A 27,738-nucleotide genomic window follows, 5' to 3' on the forward strand; every position below is an offset into this window, starting at 1 on the left:
ATCCAGCAATTCCTCTACTTGGTATTTAACCATAAGAAATACGAGCCATAACACCAATGTTCATAGCAACACTGTTTACAATAGCAAAAAGATGGAGACAGCCTGAATGCCCATCAACGGAAGAATGGATAAACAAACTGTGGTGCATACACACAATGGATTATTATGCTACCTTGAAGAACAACAAAGAAGCTGTAAGCTATGACATAACATGGATGAACCTTGAGGACATTATGTTGAGTGAAATTAGTCAGTCACAAAAGGAGAAATACTGCATAGGACCACTGTTGTAAAAGACTAAGAAAAAGAACCCATACCAAAGGGAGGGGAGGGGCATTCCTTACTGGTTACCAGGATGTGATGGTGGGGTGAGGGGAGGGAGGGCAAGGTGGAGCACATGGTAAGGAATATACACAGGATAGTTTGGATGCAAGAGAGGCGGGGCAATACACAAAAAGGGGGAGGGAAATGGAACAGGCAAATGGGAAAACAATTAGGCAGGTTTGCATGGGCTAAGTGGGACAGAGGTAAGTAATGATGTATGCACAACCTTAGAACAATAGGGCTCTGGGATACAGGGATTGAGACATGGTTGGAATGGGCTAAAGGGGAAATAATGTTAAGATACTTGGCTGTCTTTTGAATATTGGTTTCCCTGGCATAACATTATAAAATAGACACTTGAGGGGGAGAGAAAGGAATAGCCAGAAATACCACCATAGAAAGCCTGTAAGTCCATCTTCTGCCTATAACTCATTGGAATACCTAAAATGGGGCTACAATGTGTCCAGTGAAGCAGGCTTCCTGTGGAACCTCTGCATTACATAAGACCATAGGTGGAATCCTGACCCTCACCTAGAATCTTCTGACGTGGGAAATCTTCATTTGAAAGGACAAGCAGACCAACCTGGAGTGACTAGAAGAACAGAAGCTACTTATTGAAAGAAAGACCAACAGGAAAAATACAAAACAATAATGGCAGTCCGACTGATTACTACAAGAACAAGCAAGTTGCTCACCCAGAAGACATCAAGGCAAGTGGTCGGGTACCCTCAGGGCAAACCCCCTTCCAAGACTAAGACTCAATGGGAATACACGCTCTGATTGGTGACCACATTCGTCACCGATAAAGGGAACTGAGGGAAAAACAGCAATGAAGCTGAGAGCTAAGCCCTACAACATTCAATAGACTTCTGTGAACCTGGGTGGAGACCTAGTTGGCCAGCAGTGTGGCAAGACCTGGAGACTCTTGGGCCCAGAGTCAGCGACATAGCCACAGAGGACTGGAGTGGAAAGTGAAGCATCCATGTGATAAAAAGAGTGTATGTTCACGAGAACACCCACACTTGCAGATAATACCCACTCAACCAGGCTTCAATGACTGTATATGATCGGAGCTTAACTAGAAGAAGAAAGAAGGAAAAAAAAGAGTAATCTAATACAATTTGATGAACTTGACCTACACCAACGGATGCAGTACCTCAAAAGAGGGAACACATCTTTACAGCGAGGATCATTCCTACTCCCTCTATAGACAGGGTAGACAGGGATGGGCAAGTTGGACATTGGCTACCCAAAATGGGGGGGACGGGGGCTACAAAGGCAAGAAGTGACTGGCTTACAATCTTTCAAGAGGGAGCCTAGATCCAGGGGGCACGGATGAAGGTAGAATCTCCACTGAGTAGTATTCAATCTGTCTGGGCGGGGCTAATGAAAGGAGATGGGTATACATCCCTTATGGTACAATGTTGAATAATTGTTATTAGGACTGACTGTGAGGGTTGGAAATGTAAAGGTGGACATTTTGTAACAAAAGGAGGGGAGTGATTGACTTTGTAGTCCAGGAGCGGAGGTCCCTGGAACCATCAAGGGAGAAGAGCAGAGTGCAGGACCCTACCCAGAGAAGCAGTGACACCAGAGATGGAGGCAGAGACGATGACATGGAGAGATGGAGCAGGTGGGGACTCTAGACCCAAAGAGGGTGAGGGGCTTTGTGCTGACCACCAGCAGGGGGGCGGGGGCCGGGGAGGCAGGCTTGCAGCGTATATCATTTGGTTGGTTGATGATGCCTGGAGGGGACTGTAACCATGGCAATGAAACGATATACAATAGGATGAGTATAAAAAGCTACTGTTCTCCCATGTAAACTATCACATAATTTAAAATAAAAATTTTAAAAAAGAGAGAATATCAAGAAAGGTATATGAATATAAAATATATCATCTAATTTGGCAATTCTGTGAAACAGGTGAGTCTATGAGTTTCCTTTTCTCCATGAATGCCCATTGTGACTTCCCACCTTGCAACTTTCCCTCATTCCATGTTGGCTATTCAATAACTATTTAGGAAAAAGTAAGCCAGATATTCATTGCTATTAAAAATTTATTGAAATCCCACAATTCCCTGGGACTGAGGTTTAGAACACAAAACACACAGTCTTTCCTCTAAGATGACATAAAACTGCTACATTATAAAGTCAGAAAAAAAGAGACAGAACAAAAATAATGAAATAGCTTTGGAAAATCTATTATATTCTGTTTTTAAGAAAGCAATAGTATTCTGCTTTTCAATATTTCTGGTACTGAAAGGGGTATTTAAAAGTGTTAACTAATTAAATACTTAAACAATACTTGTTGTTAAATGCCTTCAAGTCAACTCTGACTCTAGTAACCCTGTTTAAGGTTTCCGAGGATCAGCTGGTGGGCTTGAACCACTGACCTTGTGGTTAGCAGTCCAGTGCTTATCCTATAGCTCCATACACTGCTTAGTAATAGGTAATACTTTCTTCCTGAAAATGGACATATACCTAGGGAAATAAGATGAACCAGTGAAAGTAACTAAGAATATAAAACAACAATAACTGCCAAAGTAATCAGACAATGCCTGACATTGTACTGACTCACCTTCCCACTCCACCTCCCACCACAATACCCAACTGTTTATTTTTATATTTAAAAGGAACTCATCCAAAGGACTCATCATTAAAGAGCAAGCCATGGGCCAAAGAACTTCAAAACTTTCCAACCATAGCCAGTTTTTTATTTCGGAGAATAGGCAATAATAGCACAACTCAAAACCAGCTATTTCATCCAATTGGTTTTCCTCTGTTGGTAAAAAAAAATCACAATTTCTACTAATTTGCCATCAGTATAAGAAACAAGCTAACTCTAATTTTCACTTTAGCAAACAGTTGACTGGTCTTCTGATTCACAGAGGCACCAGATCAAATGGCAGCAAAAGGTGTCTTGGCTGATCATTTTTCTGACCCTTCTTTATTTAAAATTACAAATAGCCAAATGTGCACAAAATTCTAAAGCATATATTTAGAGTCAATATATAATTTTGCCCTTCTGAACTTCTGACACAAAGATCTGTGCTCAATAATATGTGAATTTCTTGAGATGCAGGAGGAGAAAACCCTGGTTACTACTATGTTGTTATTGTAAGTACCGTGGAGTCGGTTCCAACTCATGGGGACCCTGCACAGCGTTTCCGAGGCTGTAAATCTTTACGGGAGCAGAACACCTCATCTTTCTCTCAGGGAACAGCTGGTAGCTTCGAACTGCTGACCTTGACATTAGCAGCCTGATTAGTAACCACTACACTACGAAAGCTCCTTGGTTACTACTATAGATCAACGGAAATAGTTATTCTGATAGCTAAGAAAAGGGGGCTCATTTTCACCATTTAAGCTAGCAGTTTAACAATAATTTTTTTCTCAGGGCTTCAACTGATAAAAATTAATAGCACGAAAGCACAAGTACTATAAGAACTTATTGCTTCTTTTTTGTTGTTGTTTCCTTGAGCTGACTTATTAGGTAGTTTTTAATCCAGGACAAAATTAACTCAATAAAGGAAAAAAAAATTAACAAACTCATCAGCTCCTTGACATGTCTTCACTGTACATGTACCATCTGATAGAGATAGATAGATAGATAGATAGATAGATAGATAGATAGATAGATAGATACATAGATAGATAGATACATAGATACATAGATACATAGATACATAGATAGATAGATACATAGATAGATAGATAGATAGATACATAGATACATAGATACATAGATACATAGATACATAGATAGATACAAAGATACATAGATAGATACATAGATACATAGATAAATTTATCATGGGAGGGATTACAATTATTTTAATACTGGATTTTTTGTGTTGTGATAAACATCTTTGTACCCAAGGATGTTTGTAACAAAACATTTATCATTTCAACATTTCTCACTTGTGCAATTACAGCCATCACCATTATCCTTTTTTTTTTTTTTACTTTTTCCCATCATCCTTTACAGAAATCACTGATTTAAAGATATCCAAACCCAGCTATCCAGCTTTTAAAAAAGTTAAATGGGGTATTTTGTTGTACTTTGCAAAACAGCTAAAAACTATAGTCAGTTCTCAATTATCCAGGCCCATTAAAAGGGTTAACAGATAAATTCACAAATAATTCTAAAGCATCCTAATCAATGATAGCTTCATGCTTTCTTGATTAAGCTTGAGAGCTAGAATTGAGTAAATATCTAGCCTGCTCCCCTAATTAGTAACAGAAAAGTAACAGTATGAACAACAAAATAAAAGCAAATTATCTACTATTGAAAAACCATCTTCTGAATAGAGTCACATCATGGAATTTGATGTCACTATTAAAGATTGACTCAAATCGATTGAGCAACTCAATCTTGCATTTAAGCCATCATTAAAATTTCATGAAATTTGCGAAAGGATACTGGAATGGAAGATTTCTACTTATGAAGACAAAAAATTTAAGACTAGATGTTGCTTGAGTTTCAGCAAGACAATGTCAAGCAATGTGATGACAGTTTGTCCTTAGGATCACATTGTTTTATTTCAATAACTCAATCATGTTATCAATAAATTGATAAAGAAAAGAAGTAGCACTATCAAGGAAAGAATCAACTTTTAACTACTAAAATGAAAACAATATTTTTGTTGGTAAATACCATCAAGTCGATTCCAACTCATAGCAAACCTGTATAGGGTTTCTGACAAGCATGTGATTTAACAAACTAATGAGTTTGTTTAAGTTAAATTTTCTTTTCCTTTTATTGGAAGCAATAGTTTCAGTTAATTTTGTCCTGGATTAAAAACTACCTAATAAGTCAACTCAAGGAAACAAACAAACAAAAAAGAAGCAATAGGTTCTTACAGTACTTGTGCTTTAAACCTCTGACCTCATGGTTCATACTGACCTTGCAGTCCAGTGCTTATCCTACAGTGCCACACTTAAAGTTTATTTAACATTATTTGTTTGTGTTAAGTAATGGGCAAATTTTATACAGCACTTACTAGGATAAGCACTTGACTTCAAGGTCAGTTTGAACCATAAGGTATGTGGTTCAAACTCACCAGCTGTTCCTCAGAAACCTCATACAGGATCACTGTGAGTCAGAACTGACTAGATGGCACTTAACAACAACAACACCATCAATATGGTAGTATTAAAATGTTCTAAGAAAAATGTTGACAAATAAGCAAACAGTTATTTGTTAAAAGAATAAATATAAATAAAGAAAAAGCATCAATACGGCCACCTTCTGCCTTTCTGAAATTTTTCTTATCATACAATATCCCTGAGATTTAGAAATGTCTTTTGCAAAAATTTAGACTTATTCTAACAGAAATAAAAGCTGGAAGAGGGACTTAATGGAACAAATTGTCGATGTCAACTTCAAATAAAGATTTCTTTATTTTTTCATGTCTTCAACCCTTCTGGTAGCGTAGTGGTTACGAATCGGGCTGCCAACCTTAAGGTCAGCGGTTCGAAACTACCAGCTGCACCGCGGGAGAAAGATGAGGCTTTCTACTCCCGTAAAGATTTACACCCTCGGAAACCCTATACAGGGTCGCTATGGGTCGAAAACGACTCGATGGCACATAACAACATAACAACAACAACCCTTCTTTATGGAAAATTTCATATTTTTGCAATAGAGAAAAAAGTATAAAGAACTTCCATGTATACATTGCTCAGCTTCAGCATGTATCAACCTCAATCTAGTGTTGTTTCAAATTTATCCTTACTCACATCTCCTCTCCCACTCAACTGGATTACTGGGAAGCAAATCCTAGGAATCTTATTAGTGTGTCATTAGTGTTTTAGTGTATATCTCTAAAAGATCAGGGCAATTTTAAACAAAATCACATGATAATTATCTATATAAAATGTTAATATAAATTTATTAATAGCATCAATAATCAGTCAATATTGCAAATTCCCCTAATTTGCTCAAGATTTTTTTTTTATTTGTTCACTCAAACATGGCCTACTTATTACATTTAGTTGATGGGTCTCTTATAGCTAATCTATAGAGTTATTTCCCTTAACATTTACTTACTGAAGAAATGAGGGTGTTTACCTTGAGTGTCTCATGATCTGGAATTGCACACTGCATCTTTACTGTATCACTCAATACATTTCATCTACCACCTATAATCTGAGTAAATCTGTAATTAGAACTAGCAGTTTGATCTGATTTCACCCTTATTTTTTATTTTGTAAGGTTAAGTCATAATAAGTGCTATTGTGAACTTTAATTAGTCCAATGCTTATCCTACAGGATCACACTAAGTTCATTACTCCTTCTCTCTTCACCAACTCTTTAATTACTATGTCGAATAATTATTACAGCAAAGACTCTTTGCCTTTATCACTTTTCAGAAACATAAACTGCATTCCCCAAAGGTCACCAATGAGGAGTTTTAGTTTTTTAAATCATAAACTCATGAATTATAAACATATTTTGCTGTTGTTGTTAAGTGCCATCATAGTGACCCTGTATGGGGTTTCCAAGGATCGGCTAGTAAGTTTGAGCCAGTGACCTTGCAGTTTAAACCGATCTTGAGTTCAAGTGCTTATCCTACAGTGCCACATCCGAACTCCTGTGTTTAAATCCACTATGGTCATTTGTAGGTAGGTACCTCTTTGATTTTACGTGACCAAAGCATTCTTTGTTGTTTTTTTTCCTGGCTTTTTGGTTTGACAGGCTCATTATACATTTCCTGTTGCAGATCTGGAATCCACAATTTCTCCAAAGAGTTTATGATGGCTGCTGTGAGCGCCCCACCCAGATCTCCTTCACCAAGCCAATGTATCCACCTCCCAGCTGCTGTAAGAGTTGGCTGCTAATGGCTCACATCTGCTCTCTTCTTCTAAGAACTCCCGTGGGATAACTCAACCCACAATAACCCAGAGCCCATGACTAACATGCATAAGGCTTGCTTCCAGTTAAGATGAATTCTGTGGTGAAATCTGTGTTCCAGATCTCAACACAGGAGCAGTCTAAAACTAAACTGTAGCTGAACCCATAGCTTTGATTTCGCCCCCTGCCCATTCCTGCTTTCCTCAGTCTCCCTTTACCTCTCTTACTGCACAAATCACTTTTACAAGAATATCTCTGTCTTAGACTTTGCCAACAGAAGACACAGTCTTAAGACTGTTTCCATAAAAAATGAATATGGGCTACTGTAATGCACCAGACTGCAAAGCCATTTGAACAGCAAAGTCAGTGGTTCAAGCTCACCAGCTGCTCCTCGGAAATCCTATACAGGGTTGCTATGAGTCAGAATCGACCTGACAGCACTTAACAACAACAACATATTAGTCATTGTTTAGGGATCTTTTTAGTGAGCAGAGCTAAGGATACTCTTTTTCTTTTGGTAAGTAAGAAAATTCATTATGAGTTTGAACTGCTATATTCAATTAAACTTAGGGTTAAAGGGATTTATAGCTCTGATTTTTATACCCACATCTCTCTCTCTCCCATTGGAAATCTTGGCTCCTAACAAAATTAACAAATTTTCTTATTTGCTAAATAAAATTTTTAGACATTTTTTGATACAGTAACACAAACTGATCATGAAATAATATAATATTTTAAATGAATATTCAAGACCATATTGTTTTGGATCAGTATAATTTATCCTGGTGTTGCACTGTACAATAACATTGGACTGCTAACCAAAGGGTTGGAGGTTCAAACCTAAAAGTCACTCCTTGGGAACCCGATACAGAATCACAATGAGTCAGAACTAACTTGACAGAACTTTACAACAACGGTATAATGATTGAAGTATATGCAATATAAAATGTAAATTTTATGCATTATAAAATTTTCCATAAAGAGTTAACTAATTTTCTATTTCAAATAGTTTCTTTGTTATTAAGAGTAATGATACCAACTGCCATTCCATTGATATGTTAATAAGTAAAATGTCTTGACATTTGATACTTAATTCATAGTCACTCCCACACTGGGTACAAAAGGGCATGTCCTCCAATTAGTAATTAAATCCTCTGCATAGCATTTGTCATTTATAATTACTTCTTTACCTTGAGTCTTTATTATTATTCTTCTGCCTCTTTGCTTGCAATCACTCTGCTTTAACTGAGTTTTAACACCAGATTAATTTAGGTATCTGATCCTTCGCTATCTTAGTGATGCTGAGTTGCACACAGATAGAGTCAATGCCAATGAGCCAGTGTTATTCCCCAGCACCAGACTTCATTATCTACTTTGTCATTTGATAAGTGAAAAGGAAGTGTGGAGGCTACAGCATGGATTTGATAGTATTAAATCAAAATGGACTTCCTAATACAGTAGGCACTCTAGAGTGGCCAGTACAGATAATGCAGGCTCTGAGCAAGTTGTCAAAGAGATATAGCTATGTCCTAGAAATAGATCACATTGAGAAGATACGTAATTCTGCCACTCTACAAAAATCTGTGTTCTTCTCCTGGAAATTTCTTACCCATTTCCCCAATTGTTATCTGAAATACAGCTCTCCTAAATAGGCGGAAGTAAGGGAAATGTGACTCTATTGAGCCTCTGACACTCAGTTTTATTATCGGTCGAATGCAGTTAATATCATATGTTCTATGTAGCAAACAAGGTGTTTGTTCAGAGTAAGTGAGATAATGAATCTGAACATGCTTTGAAAACTATGAAATGCTGCATACCAACAAAACACTACTACAAAACAACTGTTTTTCTGAAACATCACGTCCAAACCTGAACTCCCCTCTTCCAAGGCACAAACTAAATTCTATTTCAATATGGATAGTTCCCATAGTTTGGTTTTCTTTAACTGGAAAAAAAAAATTATAGTTTGATTTCTTCACAACTGGGGAAGGAGACACCATTGAAAGAAATCAGGTAGACCCTTACCACTCACTTGGAGGTTGAATGGAAGAATAAAACAAAAGTGATATCTAAAATAATTAAGAATTAGATCTAGAAGAAAAGGTCCAAAGAAATGGAACTGTGAACCTAGAAAAATAGCTTACTCATAATCAAGTACAACGAACTTGCTACTAATTAGAGATATTGGAACTGACTCACAGGTACATAACAACAACAGAAAAACTTATTACTAAAAATTCAGAAGCAGAATGGAATTCAGCATTTGCAGGACCGTTTATCATCAGATAAAGCTCTAAAATCATATGAAACTTTAATGTTCCTTGATTTTTAAGGATTGGCAGTAACACAGTGGCAAGAAGGCTATGTGTCACCATCTTTACAGATAAAAACAATAGAAAATGGTCTCAAACTGTAACCTATGAGATTTAGGGCGGAGATTAGACAGGAGTCTCAGGCAAAAATTGCTATTAAATGCCAACAAGAATTCCAAATAAAGCAATGCATGTGTCCTTGAAAATGCAGGAATTTATACCCATCTCCAGAACAATCTCAGGATTGCTCTGGCTAGAGGTAAAATAATAAACTAGCTCACTTTTGAAGGGGCTTTGTTTTCAATCCTTTGATACATAGTTGCCCTTTATAGTTATAAAGCAGCTATCTAAATGGTTTCCTCAAGTTTCCTTTGCTGATAATATAAAGACTTAAAGGTTTTCAGGTAATAAGTGACCTTGAAAAGCTGAAAATGGCCTTTCTGCAGTCAAAATGCTGACCTTATACAGACTCATGAGTGACCGACATGCTATTTCTCTCCAAGCAGAGCACACAAATCCCTTCACCAAGTTAGTCTTGGCTCACACATTGGTTGAGAGACTAAATCCTACCTATATTATTGCTGTTCATTCAGTATACCTAGTCCACCTACCTTACAGCTTCCAATGCACCAAATATTCCTGTACCCTGTTGGTAGCAGATTTGTAATAAAATTGTTGACAGAATTTCATTAAGAACCTAAAAAACAATGTATAGCAAAGACTCGGTAAACTGAGTATAAATCAATATGAACCTCTTGAGGAAGTTAGCGAAATAAATTGGACTTCATTATTTCAGTTTATTGTCTAGACTTCCATGGAGGAAAAGGAAACAAATATTTCCTTTACGAGATTTGTATTTGCAAATTAATTAAGCCAAAATAAGGCATGAGCTACATGGTCAACCCTTCCACTGTAGGTGAAGAATCCTGAGGTTATGCAAATAATGCTGCCTGCTCCCACATACTTGAAAAGGAAAGGGAAAAGGAAAACCATTTAATAATCTAAGCAGGAAAGGAACAGAGAAACACCCTACTCTAGTTTCAATTGAGATCAAGCTCCCAACTGTGAAGATGGCCTAAGATCCTGTTAATGTTAATTTTTTAAAAAATAAAAACTACATAATATTCCAAAATATCCTGCAGTCTTACCTTAACCTAAGCTGCAGTCAGGAAATCAGAAAGTTTCCTGAGGACTCAAAGACAGAAACCAATGACCGAAGAAATGAAACAGTGAAATGGAGAAAGTGGGCTAGGAAGGGAATGGGAACAGGCAGGGAAGGGAAGAAGCAATGAGTATGTCTGAGAAATCCTTTTCTGCTACTTTCTCTACCTGATTAACCTTTTCATCAACTGAGAAGATGTCTGGGTTAGCTGCCGTTGGGTTGGCCCCTTACTCATGACAAGCCTATGCACAAACGGTTTGTACTATTGTGACCTATAGGGTGTTCACTGGGTGGTTTTCAGAAGTAGATCACCAGGCCTTTCTTCCTAGTCCATCTCAGTGTGGAAGTTCTGCTAAAACCTGTTCAGCTTTATAGCAACATGGTGGTTGGTGGTGTGCCATGGAGTCGGTTCTGACTCATAGGGAGGCGGTGTAGGGTTTCTGAGGCTGTAAATCTTCACAGGAGCAGAAAGCCTCATCTTTTCTCACATGGAACAGCTGGTAGGTTTGAACTGCTGACATTGAGTTTAGCAGCCCAACTTGTAACCACTACGCTATCAGAGTTCCTTGTAGCAACATATAAGCCTCCATGAACAGACAGTTGTGCATTGGCTGGGAATCCAATTTGGATCTCCCACGTGGAAGGTGAGAACTCTACCACGGAGCCACCAGTGCCTTTCACCTGAGATGGTGTCCTTAAATGGAAGTCAGTAGCTCTAGGACCCTATCTCTGCCTGAAGCACCTGCATTTCTGAATTAAAAGTTAGAAATTCTAGTGGAACCTTAGTCCTCCTCCCAACTTCTCAATGTTGGAAGATCTCAAGGCTCAGTCCTTACCTCTATTCTCTATTTATATTCAAGCTCCTGAGTCATCCCATCCAGACTCAGCAAGAGAAAGACCTGGAGATCTGCTTACAGAGAGACTAAGCCAAAACCAAACTCATTGCTATTGACTGATGCAATTTCGACTCATAGTGAACCTATATGGTGAGCAGAAGTGTCTCACAGGGCTTTATAAACTGTGTAATCTGTAAAGACAGAGCTACTGACTGAAAGATTAATGGCTGAACCTACCTGCTGCTCAAAAGGAGGAAGGTGAACCCTGTGGGGCAGTTCTACTCTGTTTTAAAAGGTCACTGTGAGTTGGAATCAAGTCAACTACCTACAACAACAGCACGTGTTAATGACTTCCAAATCCAAATTCATATCTTTAATGAAATCTGTTGTTGTTGACTGCTGTACAGTTTCCAAGGAGTGACTGGTAGGTTTGAACTGCCAATCTTGTGATTTTCAGTCCAGTTCTTATACTACAGTGCCACACCAGAACTCTTCCTTAAAATCTAGACACTAGGCTATCTAACAGATATTTCAAACTTAACATTACATAATCAGAAACGTTGATTTCTATACCTCAACCCAAACCTGCTTCTTCTCATTGTTCACCATCTCAGAAAAGAGGGCCACCAGTCTTCTGTACTAAGTCTGTCTTTCTACTTCTGAGTCAAAACTATTAGACTCAATCATAAATTCTCACCAGCAGTGATTTCAATGTTCATTGTTGGCCAGTTCAAGGCAAACAAGACAAAGCTTTGCCCAAAAGGGGAGCAAGCTGCAGTTTGGGTAAGACTTGAGAGCTGTAGCAATTTTTAATCATATGTGCTCAGTGAGAAAGTCTCAGAGTCTAAGCATACGTAGACAATGTTGTAGTGTGCAAAAAACTGGAATCACTGAAGTGTAACAGGAATAGAGTTAGTGTGCTTGACCATTTTCAAGTGCTGTAAAACTTTTATTTCCCTCTCCTACCTGTAACCCCAGGTAAGTAGATAATTCTTGGGCCTGGGAATTGTTACTCATTAACAGGTTAGACTGAGTTGGAAGTAAGCCAAAAAGACACCTGTTACTTCCAATACACTCTGCCACAGAAAGACAGGGTCCATAAGATGCATGGCACAAATTATGTTTGGTTTTCAGTATCATTTTCACATAGGTTTTCATGTAATGTTTAAAAATCACCAAGACCTCATTTATATCTACTGAAGGTGATTAAAATATGTTAGGTGTGTTAATTAAGATAAAAACCAAGCACCAGAAAAGTGGTAGTTTAAAATTCTCCATTCTTTACTCAAAACTGCTCAAGTCAGACTGCCTGAGGTTAAATCTTAGATTCATCACCAAATTGGACCTTGAAAATTTTCCTTCTCTCCAAAGTGAGTACCTATCCCAGATAACTGCTGGGAAGATTTAATGAGAAAACACTGGGAAGGGTACACAGAACAATGTCCAGAATACATATAATAGGCATATAATAAATGTCAGAGTTCTTGTTATGATGATGATGACATTAAATAACTCTGGAATCAAAATTCACATTAAAAAGCATTGTAACAGCAAAATACTGAAGAACATAGGAAATATGGATCTATTTCTCCTTCAGCACCAAGTGATAGAAATTCCTAAGTTTGCAGTGATGTGTCTAAATATATAGCATGAGTTCTAAGACATATTTACTTACAGAAATCAGGATAAATTTTTGTCTACTCATACTTTAAAACTCTAATTTTCTAAAGAATGACATTAAAAAAACACATAGCATTAAGTTTATATAAGTGATCCCCATTACAAATACATATGCTTTTGTTGTTCTGTTGAGTCAGTTCTACCTCATAGCAACCTTGTATAGGGTTCCCAAGGAGCGGCTGGTGCGTTTGAACCACCAACTTTGTGGTTCAAACCGACCTTGCAGTCTAGTGCTTCATCCTACAATGCCACACCAGGACCAATACTTACAGATACCAACAAACAAACAAAAATACCCATTGTCATCAAGTCGATTCTGATTCACAGTGATTTTATAAGGCAGAGAACTATACCATAAGATTTCCAAGGCTGTACATCTTTCCAGAGGAGCTCTGGTAGCATAGTGGTTACAAATTGGGTTGTGAACCACAAGGTCAGCAGTTCGAAACTACCAGCTGCTCCGCGGGAGAAAGATGAGGTTTTCTGTTCCCGTAAAGATTTACAGCCTTGGAAACCCTGCGCAGGGTCGCTATGGGTTGGAACCGACTCAACGGCACTTAACAACAACAACATCTTTCCAGCAGCAGACTGTCTGGTGGATTCACACCATCAGCCTTTCAACTAGAGCACTTAACCACTACATCACCAGGGCTCCTTTCGAATAGATACATTTGCATATAAACTATGATTACACATTGATAAGTAAATAGGTCGGAGCAGTCAAATGCTAAAGTGTAACACACTCATGTGACATGTGGTCCACTTCATCAAGAGAACCATCCTAATGAAGGCAGGCTGAAACAGCATTGTCACATTTTCTGAGTCACCTTCATTCGCAGCTACATCCTATTTAAGTCTTTCTCACTCATGAGGTTATTTCTTACTCAGGCTGCCACTATAAATGTCTGGACTGTTTCAGAAAAAGTCATTCAAATAGTTCTGATTCACTGTGTCTACACCAAATCAGACTTGTTTTCATGGCAAGATGTGGTAACACTGATTTTCTCCAAATGTGTAAGAAAAGGCACAGGCTTCAGATACATGTTGAAGAGAGTGGTTCAAGCAAGCACTAGTGAATGTACTTAACCAAATCCAGGAGCAGCCTCAGCACAAGTCCACATATGACATGAAAACAGGAAAATTCTGGCAAAGGCCATGATATTTCAGAAGGCTATATGGGACTAAAGGAGCTCTGGTAGTGTAGTGGTTACAAATCAAGCTGCAAACCGCAAGGTCAGCAGTTCAAAACTACCAGCTGTTCTGCGGGAGAAAGACAAGGCTTTCTGCTCCCGTAAAGATTTACAGCCTTGGAACCCCCGTACAGGGTCGCTATGAGTCGGAACCAACTCCACGGCACATAACAACAACAATATGGGCCTAATGTGGGACAGAGTCTCACTATCAACTCTCCCAAGCTCTGGTCTCCAAAGGAGATGGAGCAAGTAAGTTTCAGGTGTTCCAAAAACTATGTCGCCACACCCAGAACCCTGGTGGTGTAACGGGTTACCCGTTGGACTGTTAACAACATGGTTGGTGGTTGAAATCCACCAGCCCCTCCACAGGAGAAAGAAGAGACTTTCTGCTCCAGTAAAGATTTACAGTCTCAGAAACCCTCTTATGGAGTTGCAGCAACAATCTCTCTCCCAGGGAGCCATGATAGTGTAGTGGGTTACGTATTGGACTGCTAATCCACCAAAGATAAGGATTTCTGCTCCATAAAGATTTGTAGGCTCTGAAACCCTATCCAGGATCTCTATGAGTTGGAACCGACTCCACGGCACACAGCAGCAGCCACCTCTCTCCCTTCAATTCACTCTCCAGCAGCAGAGAGGGCAAAGCCATCCACGGAGTGTGATTCTCCTTAATTCCCATCAGACAAAACCCAAACCACTGCCACTGAGTAAACATGACTACCTAAAATAAAGATCCCAGCTGAAAATGGTCCTATAAATCTTTATAGGAGCAGAAACCTTGCTCCCTCGTAGCAACTGGTGGGTTGAACTGCTGACGTTGTGGTTAGCAGTCCAATGCTTATCCTACAGTGCCACAATCAACAGTGATTATCAATGGCCACGGAATGCTAGAGGTCAGGTTCAAGTTTAAGCCTCAATCACTTCATACCTAGACTACTGCTGCTGTTAAGTGCTGTCAAGTCAGTTTCAACTCAGAGACCCTGTATAGGTTTTCTGAGGAGTGGCTGGTGGGTTTGAACCACTGCCAACTTTGTAGGTAGCATTTCAGTGCTTATCCTACAGTGCCAGACCATGACTCCACTACTGTAGTACCTACTTAAATTCACTCTTGACCTGCTCCAGTACAATTCACCCTGCATGGAACTGTCAATTTCATCTACCTAAAATCATGCTCCTCACGTATTTCAGTGTCTCCATGAAACATAAAATAAAATTTAAGTCCAGGTGATCATCCAAAATATACTTTGGCCCCATTCTCTTTTTCCACCTTTAACTTGTACTTTTCTCTTACAGTCCTTTATAAGTGACCCTATGTGAGAACAGTCAAACAGACTCAGTATTTTTGCTCATTCCACCTTCGGAAACTAGCATCTGTTGACTATTCAAACCAAAACCTATCTCACTGAATTCAAGCTGATTGTAACTTATGGTGACCCCGTGTGGTGCAAAGTAGAACTGTTTGCCCATGTGTTACAAAGCAGGGTTTTCTTTATTCAAACAGATCACTAGGCATTTCTTCCTCAATGCTGTTGGGTGGGTTCAGATCACCAACTTTTAAGACCAGAAACTGAATTCCTCATCTCATTTTTTTTTTAACCTTTTTTTTTTAAGTGTTTTATTGTGAATTATATGATAGTTTACATGGGAGAACATTAGTTTTACATTAATTCTATCGTACATCGTATCATTGCCATGGTTACAATCCCCTCCATGCATCATCAACCGACCAAAGGGTCCAAGGGACCTCCGCTTCTAGACTGAAAAGTTACCCCCTCCCCTCCTTGCTATAAAATGTCTACCTTTACATTTCCAACCTTCACAATCAGTCCTGATAACAATTATTCACTATTGTATCACAAGAGACCCAGCTGCATTTCATTTCATCAGCTCCGCCTAGGCAGATTGGATACTACTCACTGGAGAGTCTGCCTTCCTCCAGGCCCCCTGGCTCTAGGTTCCCTCTTGAAAGCTTGTAAGCCAGTCCTCATCTCATTTTTAAAATCCAACTGAATCTCTTCCTTAAAGTAGTATCCCCTGACCAGGCTATTTAGAGAAATCGTACTCCTCCATACTGGGAATTCTGATAGTGCTTACTACTTATATTACTCATTTCATAAGCTTCATTTTCATGGGTAAATATCAATCATTCATTTGATAAAATGTGTTTAGTGACTAGATGCTAAGAGATATTCTAGACCAGATGACATGGCTTCTAAGAGCTCACAGTTTAGGAAAGGAAGGAGTTACTGTTTATTGAGTATGCATTCTATGCGGGTCACTATGCCTTGGTAGAAAGTCCATGTGGCAGAATTTCAACCAAGAAAAAAATTCAGAGGACAAAGAACAATGTGCTCAGGAAGCAAGAAGGAGGTGGAGACCCAGTTAGGCCCCAAATTTCCCAGGAAAGGTAGTGCTACAGCCAACACAGACACAGGGCACTTGGACAGAAAAGGAAACATGACTACCTAAAAAAAAAGGTCCCAGCTGAGAAGGTCAATGCTCTTAAAGAGTCACCCCGGCCTGGCTGCTAAGAGATCTACCCACCATCATCGAGTTCATTCTGACTCATGGTAATGCTATAGGCCACAGCAGAAATGAAATGTTCCTTTAAGGTTTCTGAGACTGTAAATCTTTACAGGAGTAGACAGCCCCACCTTTCTACTGTGTAGGTGGGTTTAAACCGTCAACCTTATGGTTAGCGGCCCAATGTTTAACCCATTGTTCCACCAGAGCTCCTTCTGCTAAGAGGAACCCCGGCCTTATTCTCCAAAAGCCTTCTGGAGGGGCCTAACTACCACCTCAGACTTCAGTCTCAGCTTTCCCTCCACTGCTTCTCCAAACCCGATACTGCCTTTTTGGTTACCTCTCTTCATCTCTGATCTTATCTTTACCATATTTCAGCATATTGACCCATGGCTTCTATCCTCCTTCAAGGTGTTCTTGCTCAGAAATCACCAGTTTTTATAACAGTCTGCCTGACAGTGGCTCTTAGGAACTATCTGCCCCAACATCTACTTTATCTTCAATAAGCAGACTCCTGCTTATTGATAAAATACAGGATAAGAACCACACTTAGGTATATATCTTAAAGAAATAAAAGCAGTGACACAGACATAGGTGCACCTTTATTCATTACAGCACTATTCACAATAGCAAAACCATGGGACGCACCTAAGATGAATGGAAACAAATGTGGTGCATGCATACAATAGAATACTATGCAATTAAAAAGAATAATGAGGAGTCCAGGAACATAACATGGATGATTCTGGAGGACATGACACTGAGTGAAGTAAGTCAATCACAAAAGAACCAACATTGTATGGCACCACTTTTATAGAAAATGAAGAATAGGTTTACACACACAAAGCAACATTCTTTGATAGCTATCAAGAATGGGAAGGGGAAGGAGAAGGAATCATTTTCTAGATAATTTGTTAAGTGCCATCTAGTTGGTTGCGACTCATAGCTACCCTGTATAGGAGTTCCAAGGAGCAGATGGTAGATTTGAACCGCTGACTTCGCAGCCAGCAGTCCAGTGTTTGTCCTACAGCACCACACCAGGACCATTTCTATATAATATACACTTGTTATTTTTGATGATGAGAACGGCAATACTAACATGGGTGAAGTCTGCACAATTTGCCCAAGGTAAATGAAGACACTAAGAAGTATGTAAGAATAAGGGACAATTTTGGCAAATACTATAAGAAGTAATTTTACAACAATAATAGCACCAATAAAATATATGCGGTTACGTAGTAGACATACATGAGTACATGACTATAGGTAGGCCTGGGTAAGTTCAGGAGTATTCACGCACAGGTGAACCTGCAGACACATATATGTGAGCAGGCTCAGAAAGTTCACAGGAAAATTCCATCATCTTTCGATTCCACCTTCCACAATCTTTTTGAAGCCCCTTCACATCATAGAGGGGAGTGCGGTGGCTCTGTATGATAAGCACTGGACTGCGAGCCACAAGGTTGGTGGTTCAAGCCCACCATCCGTTCTGCAGGAGAAAGATGAGGCTTTCTACTCTTGCAAAGATGCACAGCCTCGGAAACCCTATACAGGGTCACTATACGTTGGAACACACTCAAAGTCACTTAACAACAACAACATCTAATAGAGCACATATGAGGTACAATTAAGGAAACTTCTTAGACATAGACAATCATCTCATGGGACTGAGTAATTGGGTTTGAAGGCTCAGGACCACCTTCTTGGGAGACATCTAGGCAGAAAATAAGTGTATAAAGATAATGTTCTCTGTCATAAACTGGTGAGTAGCAGCTGGAGACATAAAAGCTTGCAAACAGTCATCTAAGATAAACTATGGGTCTCTTCTCACTGGGAGCAAAGGAAAGTGAATGAAACCAAAGAGTCAAGGCAGAAATTAGTCCACAGGATTCATGGTATGTGAGAAACAACCCTGAGATCAGAAGAACTAGATGGTGCCTGGCTCCTACCACCAACCCTTCTGACCTGGGCCACAATGGAAAGTCCTGGTTAGAATGGGAGGAAAATGTAAAACAAAATGCAAATTCCTAAAAATGGCCAGATTTCCTGGACTGAGAGAGAACAGAGGAACCTCTGAGACTATCATCTTAAGATACCACTTGAATTGGAATTAAAGTTACTCTTGGAATTAAAATAATGCATTGGCTTATCAAATAAACACTATCACCCATGAATATCATGCTTCCTTAAATTAATCAACGTTATGAGAAGAAACAGTCAACATTTACCCTAATGAGAAGCTGTTGAGGACCAGAGAAGCTAAATTAATGGAAAGAGAACAAAAAGAATGGAAATAATAAGAATGTCGACACGTGTGAAAAGTATAACCAATGTCATAGAAAAAACAGTTTAAAAACTGATAAATGGGAACCTAATTTGCTATGTAGCCTTTCAACTAAAATATAATCTAAAAAAAAAAGATAAAAGACAACCTGATTGCTTGAAGTTCATCTCATAATTTAAAAAAAGTAAGCACACAACTACACTATTTTACAATATATTTATAAAAGACCATCTCTACTTACAGGCCTTCTGGTTGAAGCACCTTGAACAGAGTGATAAAATTCTGGCTGGACCCGGCTATTTTTCTTGATTCTTCGTTTCCGCACTGAAGTTTCTTGCTCACTCTGTTGGTGAACTTCCACAATTGGTTTTACTTCTTCTAGGCGGGCAGCAGCAGCCGCTGCAGCTCGTCTTCTTATATGTCGAGGGCTTGCTCTGAATCCCTGCAGCAGATGACACAACCAAACAAATCCAGGTTTGTATTGAGTTTGAACATTCTCTGGGGCTAGTTATACTAAAAGTTCCAAAAGTGACCATGCTCAGTGAAATAATTCACATTCCCAAAGGGAGCCTGTATAAGGAAGCTCAACATGCAAGCAAGATATGTCCACAAGTGTTCTATAAAGCACCTCAGTGCTCCAGGGTCTAAGTTATTTTATTTTTCTACATTAAAAATAAATAAATGTCTTTGACGCATTAAAATCCAGGCCTAAGAAAGTGCAGGTGGGCATATTGCTTTAGTTAAATATAAAGCAGACTGCATATGAAGAAGGACATTTCCACTTAGATATGAAGTAGGCAGAGAGAGAGCAGGGCTGAATATTACTCTTGGGTAAAGTACCACTCTACACTCCTGAGAACAGATTCTTTAGGAAGGAAAGAGAGCAGGAATGCAAAGCACTATTATAAAACACCATAAAGACATACAACAAAGGTGAGGTGCCACCGTGGAGTGATGGGCCTGAGGATAGATGGTAACCTGTTGTAGCTATGCAATTTACTAAACATTTCTGAGTCCAACTGTTCTAATTATAAAATGTGTAACATTCTACTCATCAGAGTTTTAAAATTTTACATAAGGTGACATATGTAAAATTTCAAGTACAGTATCGAGAGGAAATTAACATTGCCACTGAGTAGATTTTGACTCATGACAACCCACTGTGTGTTTGAATAGAACTATGTTCCACAGAGTTTCCAGTGGCTGATATTTTGGAAGTGGACTGCCAGGACTTTCTTCTGAGGTGTCTCTGGATAGACTCCAACCACCAACCATTCGGTCAGCAGTAAGCACACTAACTATTTACACCACTCAGGGGCTCATACAATAAGCACTGGAAACCACAAGGTCCATGATATGAGCCTGCCAGCCGCTCCGCAGAAGAAACCGTGAGGCTTTCTGTTCCCAATAAGACTTAAAAAGTCTTGGAAAACCTTTACTTTACAGGGTCACTATGAGTTGGAACCAACTTAACAACAACAACAATAGGTATTCTATCTGGTAAATCATAAATGAATAAAAAATGTTAATTATTTTCATTCTTTCTTAAGAGTAATGCAAACAAACAAAGGAAAAAAAAAAAAAAAAAAGGACAACTCATTAGACAATGGAGAGAATTTCAGCCATATAGCCATATTATGTATTCCGGAATGTACAAAAGACTTCAGGACCTATCAAAGAATCATGCAAAATAGTCTCTGTCCTTGTGTAAACTTATAATTTACTCAAGAGCAGAAATCTAACCGAGTTCATGAGCACATGGGAATGAGTATCTAAGGGTTAAAGTGGTCAGTTTAGGACTCTCAGTATTAGCAGATCTGAGATGGAATCAATGAATGAAGCCAAGAATAATCTATATTTCACTAAGTTGAGTGGGTGGCCCTTGAAGAATGAGAGACTTTATATTCCAGGCAAGAGGAACAACATAAGGAATGAATGAACAAGTGAAATGATAGATAGATAGCTGGATGCAACACTGATTTAGCAATAAGAACAGTATTTGATAAGGGGCCGGAGGAAGGTACACGCTAAGTGTGATGTATGGTGAGAAATTACAGTGGGGGATGTTAAATGCTCCATGGGGAGCTTTTTTGAGGGTTTGGATCTCTGTCATGTTTTGAATTTAATTATTCTAAAAAGTTCTGTTGTACATGGATTTGTTATGAGTAAGAACAAACTCTATGGCACCTAACAACATAAAAAGCTTACAGTACAGAATGGGAAGTAAGAATTTCATGGAAGCCATAGTATGAGAAAAGGTGTAATTCTGTGGGATACCATAAGATTAATATACGTGCTAGGGAAGACAGGAGAAGAATTGATGCCTTTGAGTTATGGTGTTGGAGGAGAATATTGAAAGTTCCATGGGCTGCCAAAAGAACCAATAAAACTGTTTTGGAAAAAGTGCAGCCAGCGTGCTCCTTAGAAGCCAAGATGGCCAAACTTCGTCTCTCATACTTTGGACATATTGTCAGGAGGGATCAGTCGCTGGAGAAGGATATCATGTTTGGTAAGGTGGAGGGTCAGAGAAAAAGAGGAAGACCCCCAATGAGATGGATTGGCCAAGTGGCAGTATGGATGGATTCAAGCGTGGCAACAGTAGTGAGGTTGGCCCAGGATCGGACAGTGTTTCGTTCTTAGTCAGTGCCAACTCGATGGCACCTAACTACAACAACAAGCTTGGAGATAGGCTGGAGTCTTATTATGGCTCTGGTATGGCACTGTGGGTTAATGTGCTGGATGACAAGGTCAGTTTGAACCACAAGGTCAGCCATTTAAGCTTAGCAGCCACTCCTTGAAAACTACATACAGGGTCTCTATGTGGAGCCAGAATCGACTCGACGGCATTTAACAACAACAACAACAATTGAACACCAGACTGAGGATTTTGAAGAGAGAGCAAACAAGTCAGGGAAAACCCACAGATTCTAGAACACCACCAAATTTAACAGAGAGCGGTAAGGAGAAAATGCAAGTGAATTTTTTAAAACAAAGATCACAGTTCTTTCTTTTCACTCTCATACACATTTGCCTATTCTATCCCTTCCCTGTGTGTGAACTTAACTGGTTCCCCTTCAGCCCCCAAGCCCTGTCTCAGAAGGTCCTCATCACTTCCATATAATCTACGAGGTACTGCAGCAGCAGCTGCAGACAAGGATTAAGAAAGAGCTCAGCCTGATGCTACACCACATACTAGACAGAGTTCTGATACAAACATATCAGAAACAACCACCATATAAGCTGTTTTTTAAATATGCAGGTTCCTGGACACCTCCACAAATATTTTTTCCTTTTGCAGGTGAGACCAAGAATCTAACTTTTAACAAGGTCTTTGGTAGTTTTTCTGCACTTTAAAGACAGGAAAACCTCTACTAAGGACCCATAGTTTAACCACTAGGTGGCATAGTCCCTGCATTCTTTCTAGCTCAGAAAAGGGTGTACTCCTAAAACCAAACCAAACTTGACCCAGTGCTATAGAGTCTATCCGGACTCATAGTGACCTTGTATAGGGTTTCTGAAACTGTAAATCTTTATGGGACCAGAAAGCTCCAACTTTCTCCCTCAGAGTGGCCGGTGGGTTTGAATTGCCAACCTTGTGGTTAGCAGTCCAGTGCTTAGAAACAATAAATTGTTTGACAATAGACTAGTTGCTATAATGATGGAGTAACTCAAGTATATTTCTCTGGAAAGAATGCAAATGATAGTTGTCTATGAGTAATAAGCAAAGAGCCTTGGTAGTGGAGTAGATTATGGCAATGGTCTGCTAAACACAAGGTCAGCGGTTCAAGTCCATTAGACACTTCTCAGGAGAAAGATAAAGCTTTCTGCTCCTGTAAAGATCAACAGGTTATACAGAAAACCCTATACATGGGTCTTATGAGTAGGGAACAACTCAACAGCACACCACCACCATGAGTAATAAGCAGCTGAATTTTGCTTAACTTATTACAGCCTCAACAATCTATAAATTCTAGAACCATGTAGAAGAAAAAACTACATAAAACTCCCTAAACTGACAAAAAAAAAAGATAAAAACATGTTGGTTGAAGAGCAATAACCTAATACATCCATATTCCTGAATCTACCTTTGATCAATTTTACTAAGCATGCTCAAGACATGAATAAGGATAGTTGTTGTTGTTAAGTGCCGTCGAGTCAGTTCCAACCCATAGCAACCCTGTATAGGGTTTCCGAAGAGCAGCTGATGACACTGATCCATAAGGAGCTCTGATAATGTAGTCGGCTATGAGTTGAGCTGCTAAAGCACAAAGACAGCACTTTGAATCTGCCAGCCATTCTGTGGCAGAAAGACAAGGCTTCCTGCTCCTGTAAAGATTTAGAGCCTCAAGAAGCCCATACAGGGTCACTATGAGTAGGAACTGACTCCATGGCACATAACCACCAGCATCTTAAGCACTATAGTGTGAAGTCCTGATGTGGCATTGTAGGATAAGCACTATATTGCTAGCTGCAAGGTCAGTGGATCAAACTTATCAGCTGCTCCTTGGAAACTCTATATAGGTTTGGAGTTGGAACTGACACAACAGCACTTAACAATTTAGTGTCACTTCTTATTTGTGTGATATTGGATGCATCACTGTTTCCTCATCTGTAAAAAGGAATTAAAAACAGAGTTGCTGAAAAAGTCAATGAATTAATGCATATAAAGTACCTAGAACTTTCATACCTGTACAAAGTGGTATGAAAGTGGTGGTTATGACTATGTATGATTTCAAATTTTCTTCAAGATAAAGTGTTATTAATCAAATTACAAAGGAAAGTATGCCTCGCTGACAGACTCATCATGAAGCACTACTGGAGATACCAACTTCCAGAAATCGTTAGATTAGAGTTCTTTGCTCAGCACAGTCCCAAGCATTCACTGTCTTCAATGAGTCAATGTGCTGTTTGTTGTTAAGTGCCACGGAATCAGTTCCAACTCATAACAACTCTGTGTAGGGTTTCTGAGGAGCAACTGGTGAGCTTGAATCACCAACCTTTCGGTTAGCAGTCCAGTGCTTATCCAACAAAGCAACAACAGGACTCCTGAGTAAATCTATCAGGGCTCAAATACCAACTCTATCCATTACGAGGTATGTAATCTGGTCAAGTTATTTCTATATGCCAAGTTTCAATTATCAATTGCATATATTAATGCCTCTTTAAATGAGATAATCCATAACAAGGAAACATGATGACACTGTGAGTTAAGCATTGGACTGTTAACTGCAAGGTCAGTAGTTCAAACTCACCAGCCACACTCCTTGATAAAAAAATGAGGCTGTTTGCTCCCATAAAACTTTAGTCTCAAAAACCCTAAGGAGCAGTTCTACTTTGTCCAATACAACAGCAAGCATTCAGACGACTACACAGCACACAAAAAGTAGTCCTGGATGTTACAGAAACACTTCACCTGTCAACAATTCTGAGCTATAAATAACACAGCATCATCACTGGGAAATCGCCTTTTTTATTTCCCTAAATCGCAATGTAGAATTACAGGTCCTTGGTTTATCACACTTGTTTGTCCTAACCATTATACAGAAAAGTATATATTAAAAATTATATATTAAAAATCCATGATTTTTAACAGGGGGAAATTTTATTTTAAAACAGTAGATGATAGTATAAACTGTTGTTGTTGTTAAATTTGTTATTGATAAGTGCCATTGAGTCTGTTCCAACTCATAGCGACCCTGCATAAGGTTTTGAGAAAGCATAAGGAAAAATAAAAAATAAAAATAGCTACGTATTAGTTCTAGTAGTTGCTCTAAAGGCCCTCTGTAGCTGCCTAACAAAACACCCACGTCTTTCTATTGATCAGGTGGTGTTGGGGCTGTTATTTTTTCAAACTGTGGTGGTTTGCATGTTGCTGTGATGCTGGAAGCTAGGTCGCCAGTATTTTAAATACCAGCAGAAACATCCATTGTGAACAAGCTTCAACTGAGCTTTCAAACTAAGGAAGATAAGAAAGAAGGAGAGGAAGACTACTTCTGAATGTTTAGCCACTGGAAATCTTATGAATACCAGCAGAATATTGTCAGATATAGTACCAGAAGATGAAGACATCATGAATAGAAACAGAAAATTATCAGATATAGTTCCAGAACACGAGACCCTCAGGTTGAAAGGCACTGGGGAAGAGTTGCCTCCTCAAAGTAGAGTTGACCGTGATTACGCGAAAGGAGTAAAGAGACTTTCAATTGTTGATGGGGCACAACTCAAAAGAAGAAAAAGGCTGTAAACATCCATTAATAATCAGAATATGGAACGCATAAAGTATGAATCTAGGAAAATTGGAAGTTGTCAAAAATGAAGTAAAGATTGATATCATAGGAATTAGTGTACTGAAATGGGCTGGTAGTGGCCATTTTGAATTTCACAATCACATAGTTTGCATTGCCTGGAATGATAAATTGAAGAGGAATGGCATCACATTTATCATCAAAAAGAAACATATCAAGATCTATCTTGAAGTACAAAGCTGTCAATGATGAAATAATACCCATTTGCCTATAAGGAAAATCAGTTAATACCTATTATTGAAATTCATGCACCAACCACTAAAGCCACTGATGATGAAATTGAAGAATTCTACCATCTTCTTCAGTCTGCAACTGATCAAACATGTAATCAAGATGCACTGATAATTACTACTGACTGGAATGTAAAGGTTGGAAACAAAGAGGAAGAATCAGTACTTGGAAAATATGGCCTTGATGATGGAAATGATGCTGCAGATTGCATGACCGAATATTATACATTGCAAATACCTTTTTTATTTAACAACATAAAAATTATACATATGGACTTCACCAGGTAAAACTCACAGGAACCAAATTTATAATATCTGTGGGAAGAGACTGTGGGAAAGCTTAAGATTATCAGCCAAAACAAGATCATGTACCATCAATATGAAAGTTCAGACTGAAACTGAAGAAAATTAAAACAAGTCCACGAAAGCCAAAGCATGACCTTGAGCATGTCCCACCTGAATTTAGTCATCATCTCAATAACAGGTTTGGTGCATTTAACACAAGTGGCCAAAGACTAGAAGAGTTGTGGAATGACATTAAGAACATCACACAAGAAGAAAGCAAAAGATCATTACAAAGACAGGAAAGAAAGAAAAAGTCAAAATGGATGTCAGAAGAGACTTTGAAATTTGCTCTCCAGCGTTGTTGTTAGTGGTGGTAGGTGCCATAGAGTCAGTACCGACTCATAGCAATCCTATGAACAACAGAACGAAACACTGCCCAATCCTGGGCCAACCTCACGCTTGAGTCCATCGATGCTGCCACTTGGCCTATCCATCTCGCTGGGGGTCTTCCTCTTTTTCTCTGACCCTCCATCTTACCAATCATGATATCCTTCTTCAGTGACTGGTCCCTCCTGACAATATTTCTGAAATACAAAAGATGAAGTTTGGCCATACTGGCCTTCAAGGAGCAATCTGGTTGCACTTCTTCCAACTCAGATCTATTTGTACTTTTGGAAGCCCATGGCACTTTCAATGTTCTCCTCCAACACCATAACTGAAAAACATCAATTCTTCTATGGTCTTCCTTACTGTCCAGCTTTCGCATGCATATGAGGTTATTGAAAATACCATGGCTTGGATCAGGTGCACCTTAGTCCTCAAGCTGGCATTTTTGCTCTTCAAGGTCTTGTGCAGCAGATTTGCCTAATGCAATGCATCGTCTGATATCTTGACTGCGGCTTCCATGAGTGTTAATAGTTGATCCAAGAAGAATGAAGTCCTTGACAACTTCAATTTTTTTCTCCGTTGATAAGAACGTGGTTTATTGGTCCAGTGGTGAAGATTTTTGTTTTTTTTACATTGAGATGCAATTCATACCAAAGGCTGTGCTCTTTGATTTTCATCAGTAAATGTTTTAAGTCCTCTTCACTTTCAGCAAGCAAGGTTGTAACATCTGCATATCACAGATTCTTAATGAGTCCTCCAATCCTGATGCCACGTTCTTCTTCAAATAACCCAGCTTCTCAGATTATTTGCTCAGCATACAGGTTGAATACGTATGGTGAAAGAATACAACCTTGTTGCACGCCTTTCTTAATTTTAAACCATTCAGTATTCCCATGTTCTGTTCGAACAACTGCCTCTTGATCCATGTACAGATTCCTCATGAGCACAATTAAGTGTTCCGGAATACTCATACTTTGCAGTGTTGTCCACAGCTTGTCATGATCCACACAACTGAAAGCTTTTGCATAGCCAATAAAGTACAGGTAAACAGCTATCTGATATTCTCTGCTTTCAGCCAAGATCCATCGGACATCAGCACTGGTATCCCTTGTTCCACGGCCTCTTCTGAATCCAGCTTGAACCTCTGGAATTTCTCTGTCAATGTACGATTGTAGCCATTTCTGTAATACCTTTAGTAAAAGTTTACTTGCCTGGGTTATCAAAGATATTGTCCGATGATTTCTGCTTTCCGTTGGGTCATCTCTCTTTGGAATGGGCACAAGTACAGATCTCTTCCAATCCGTCACCCAGATAGTTGTCTTCCAAATTTCTTGGCAGAGATGAGTGAGTGCCTCTTGTG

At 39.1% G+C, this 27,738-nt stretch overlaps 1 protein-coding gene across 1 annotated transcript in view; it reads right to left on the reverse strand.

Annotated features, from left to right (window-relative positions):
- Positions 1 to 27,738, reverse strand: part of DST (dystonin) — a 626,281-nt gene that overhangs the window by 522,467 nt on the left and 76,076 nt on the right. The window contains exon 3 of the mRNA XM_006835734.1: positions 19,413 to 19,613. Within this exon, the coding sequence (XP_006835797.1) occupies positions 19,413 to 19,613 (201 nt within the window). The remainder of the gene's footprint in view (positions 1 to 19,412; positions 19,614 to 27,738) is intronic.

The sequence above is a fragment of the Chrysochloris asiatica genome, unplaced genomic scaffold (assembly GCF_000296735.1).
Source record: "Chrysochloris asiatica unplaced genomic scaffold, ChrAsi1.0 scaffold00019, whole genome shotgun sequence".
In the NCBI taxonomy this organism is placed as follows: Eukaryota; Metazoa; Chordata; class Mammalia; order Afrosoricida; family Chrysochloridae; genus Chrysochloris; species Chrysochloris asiatica.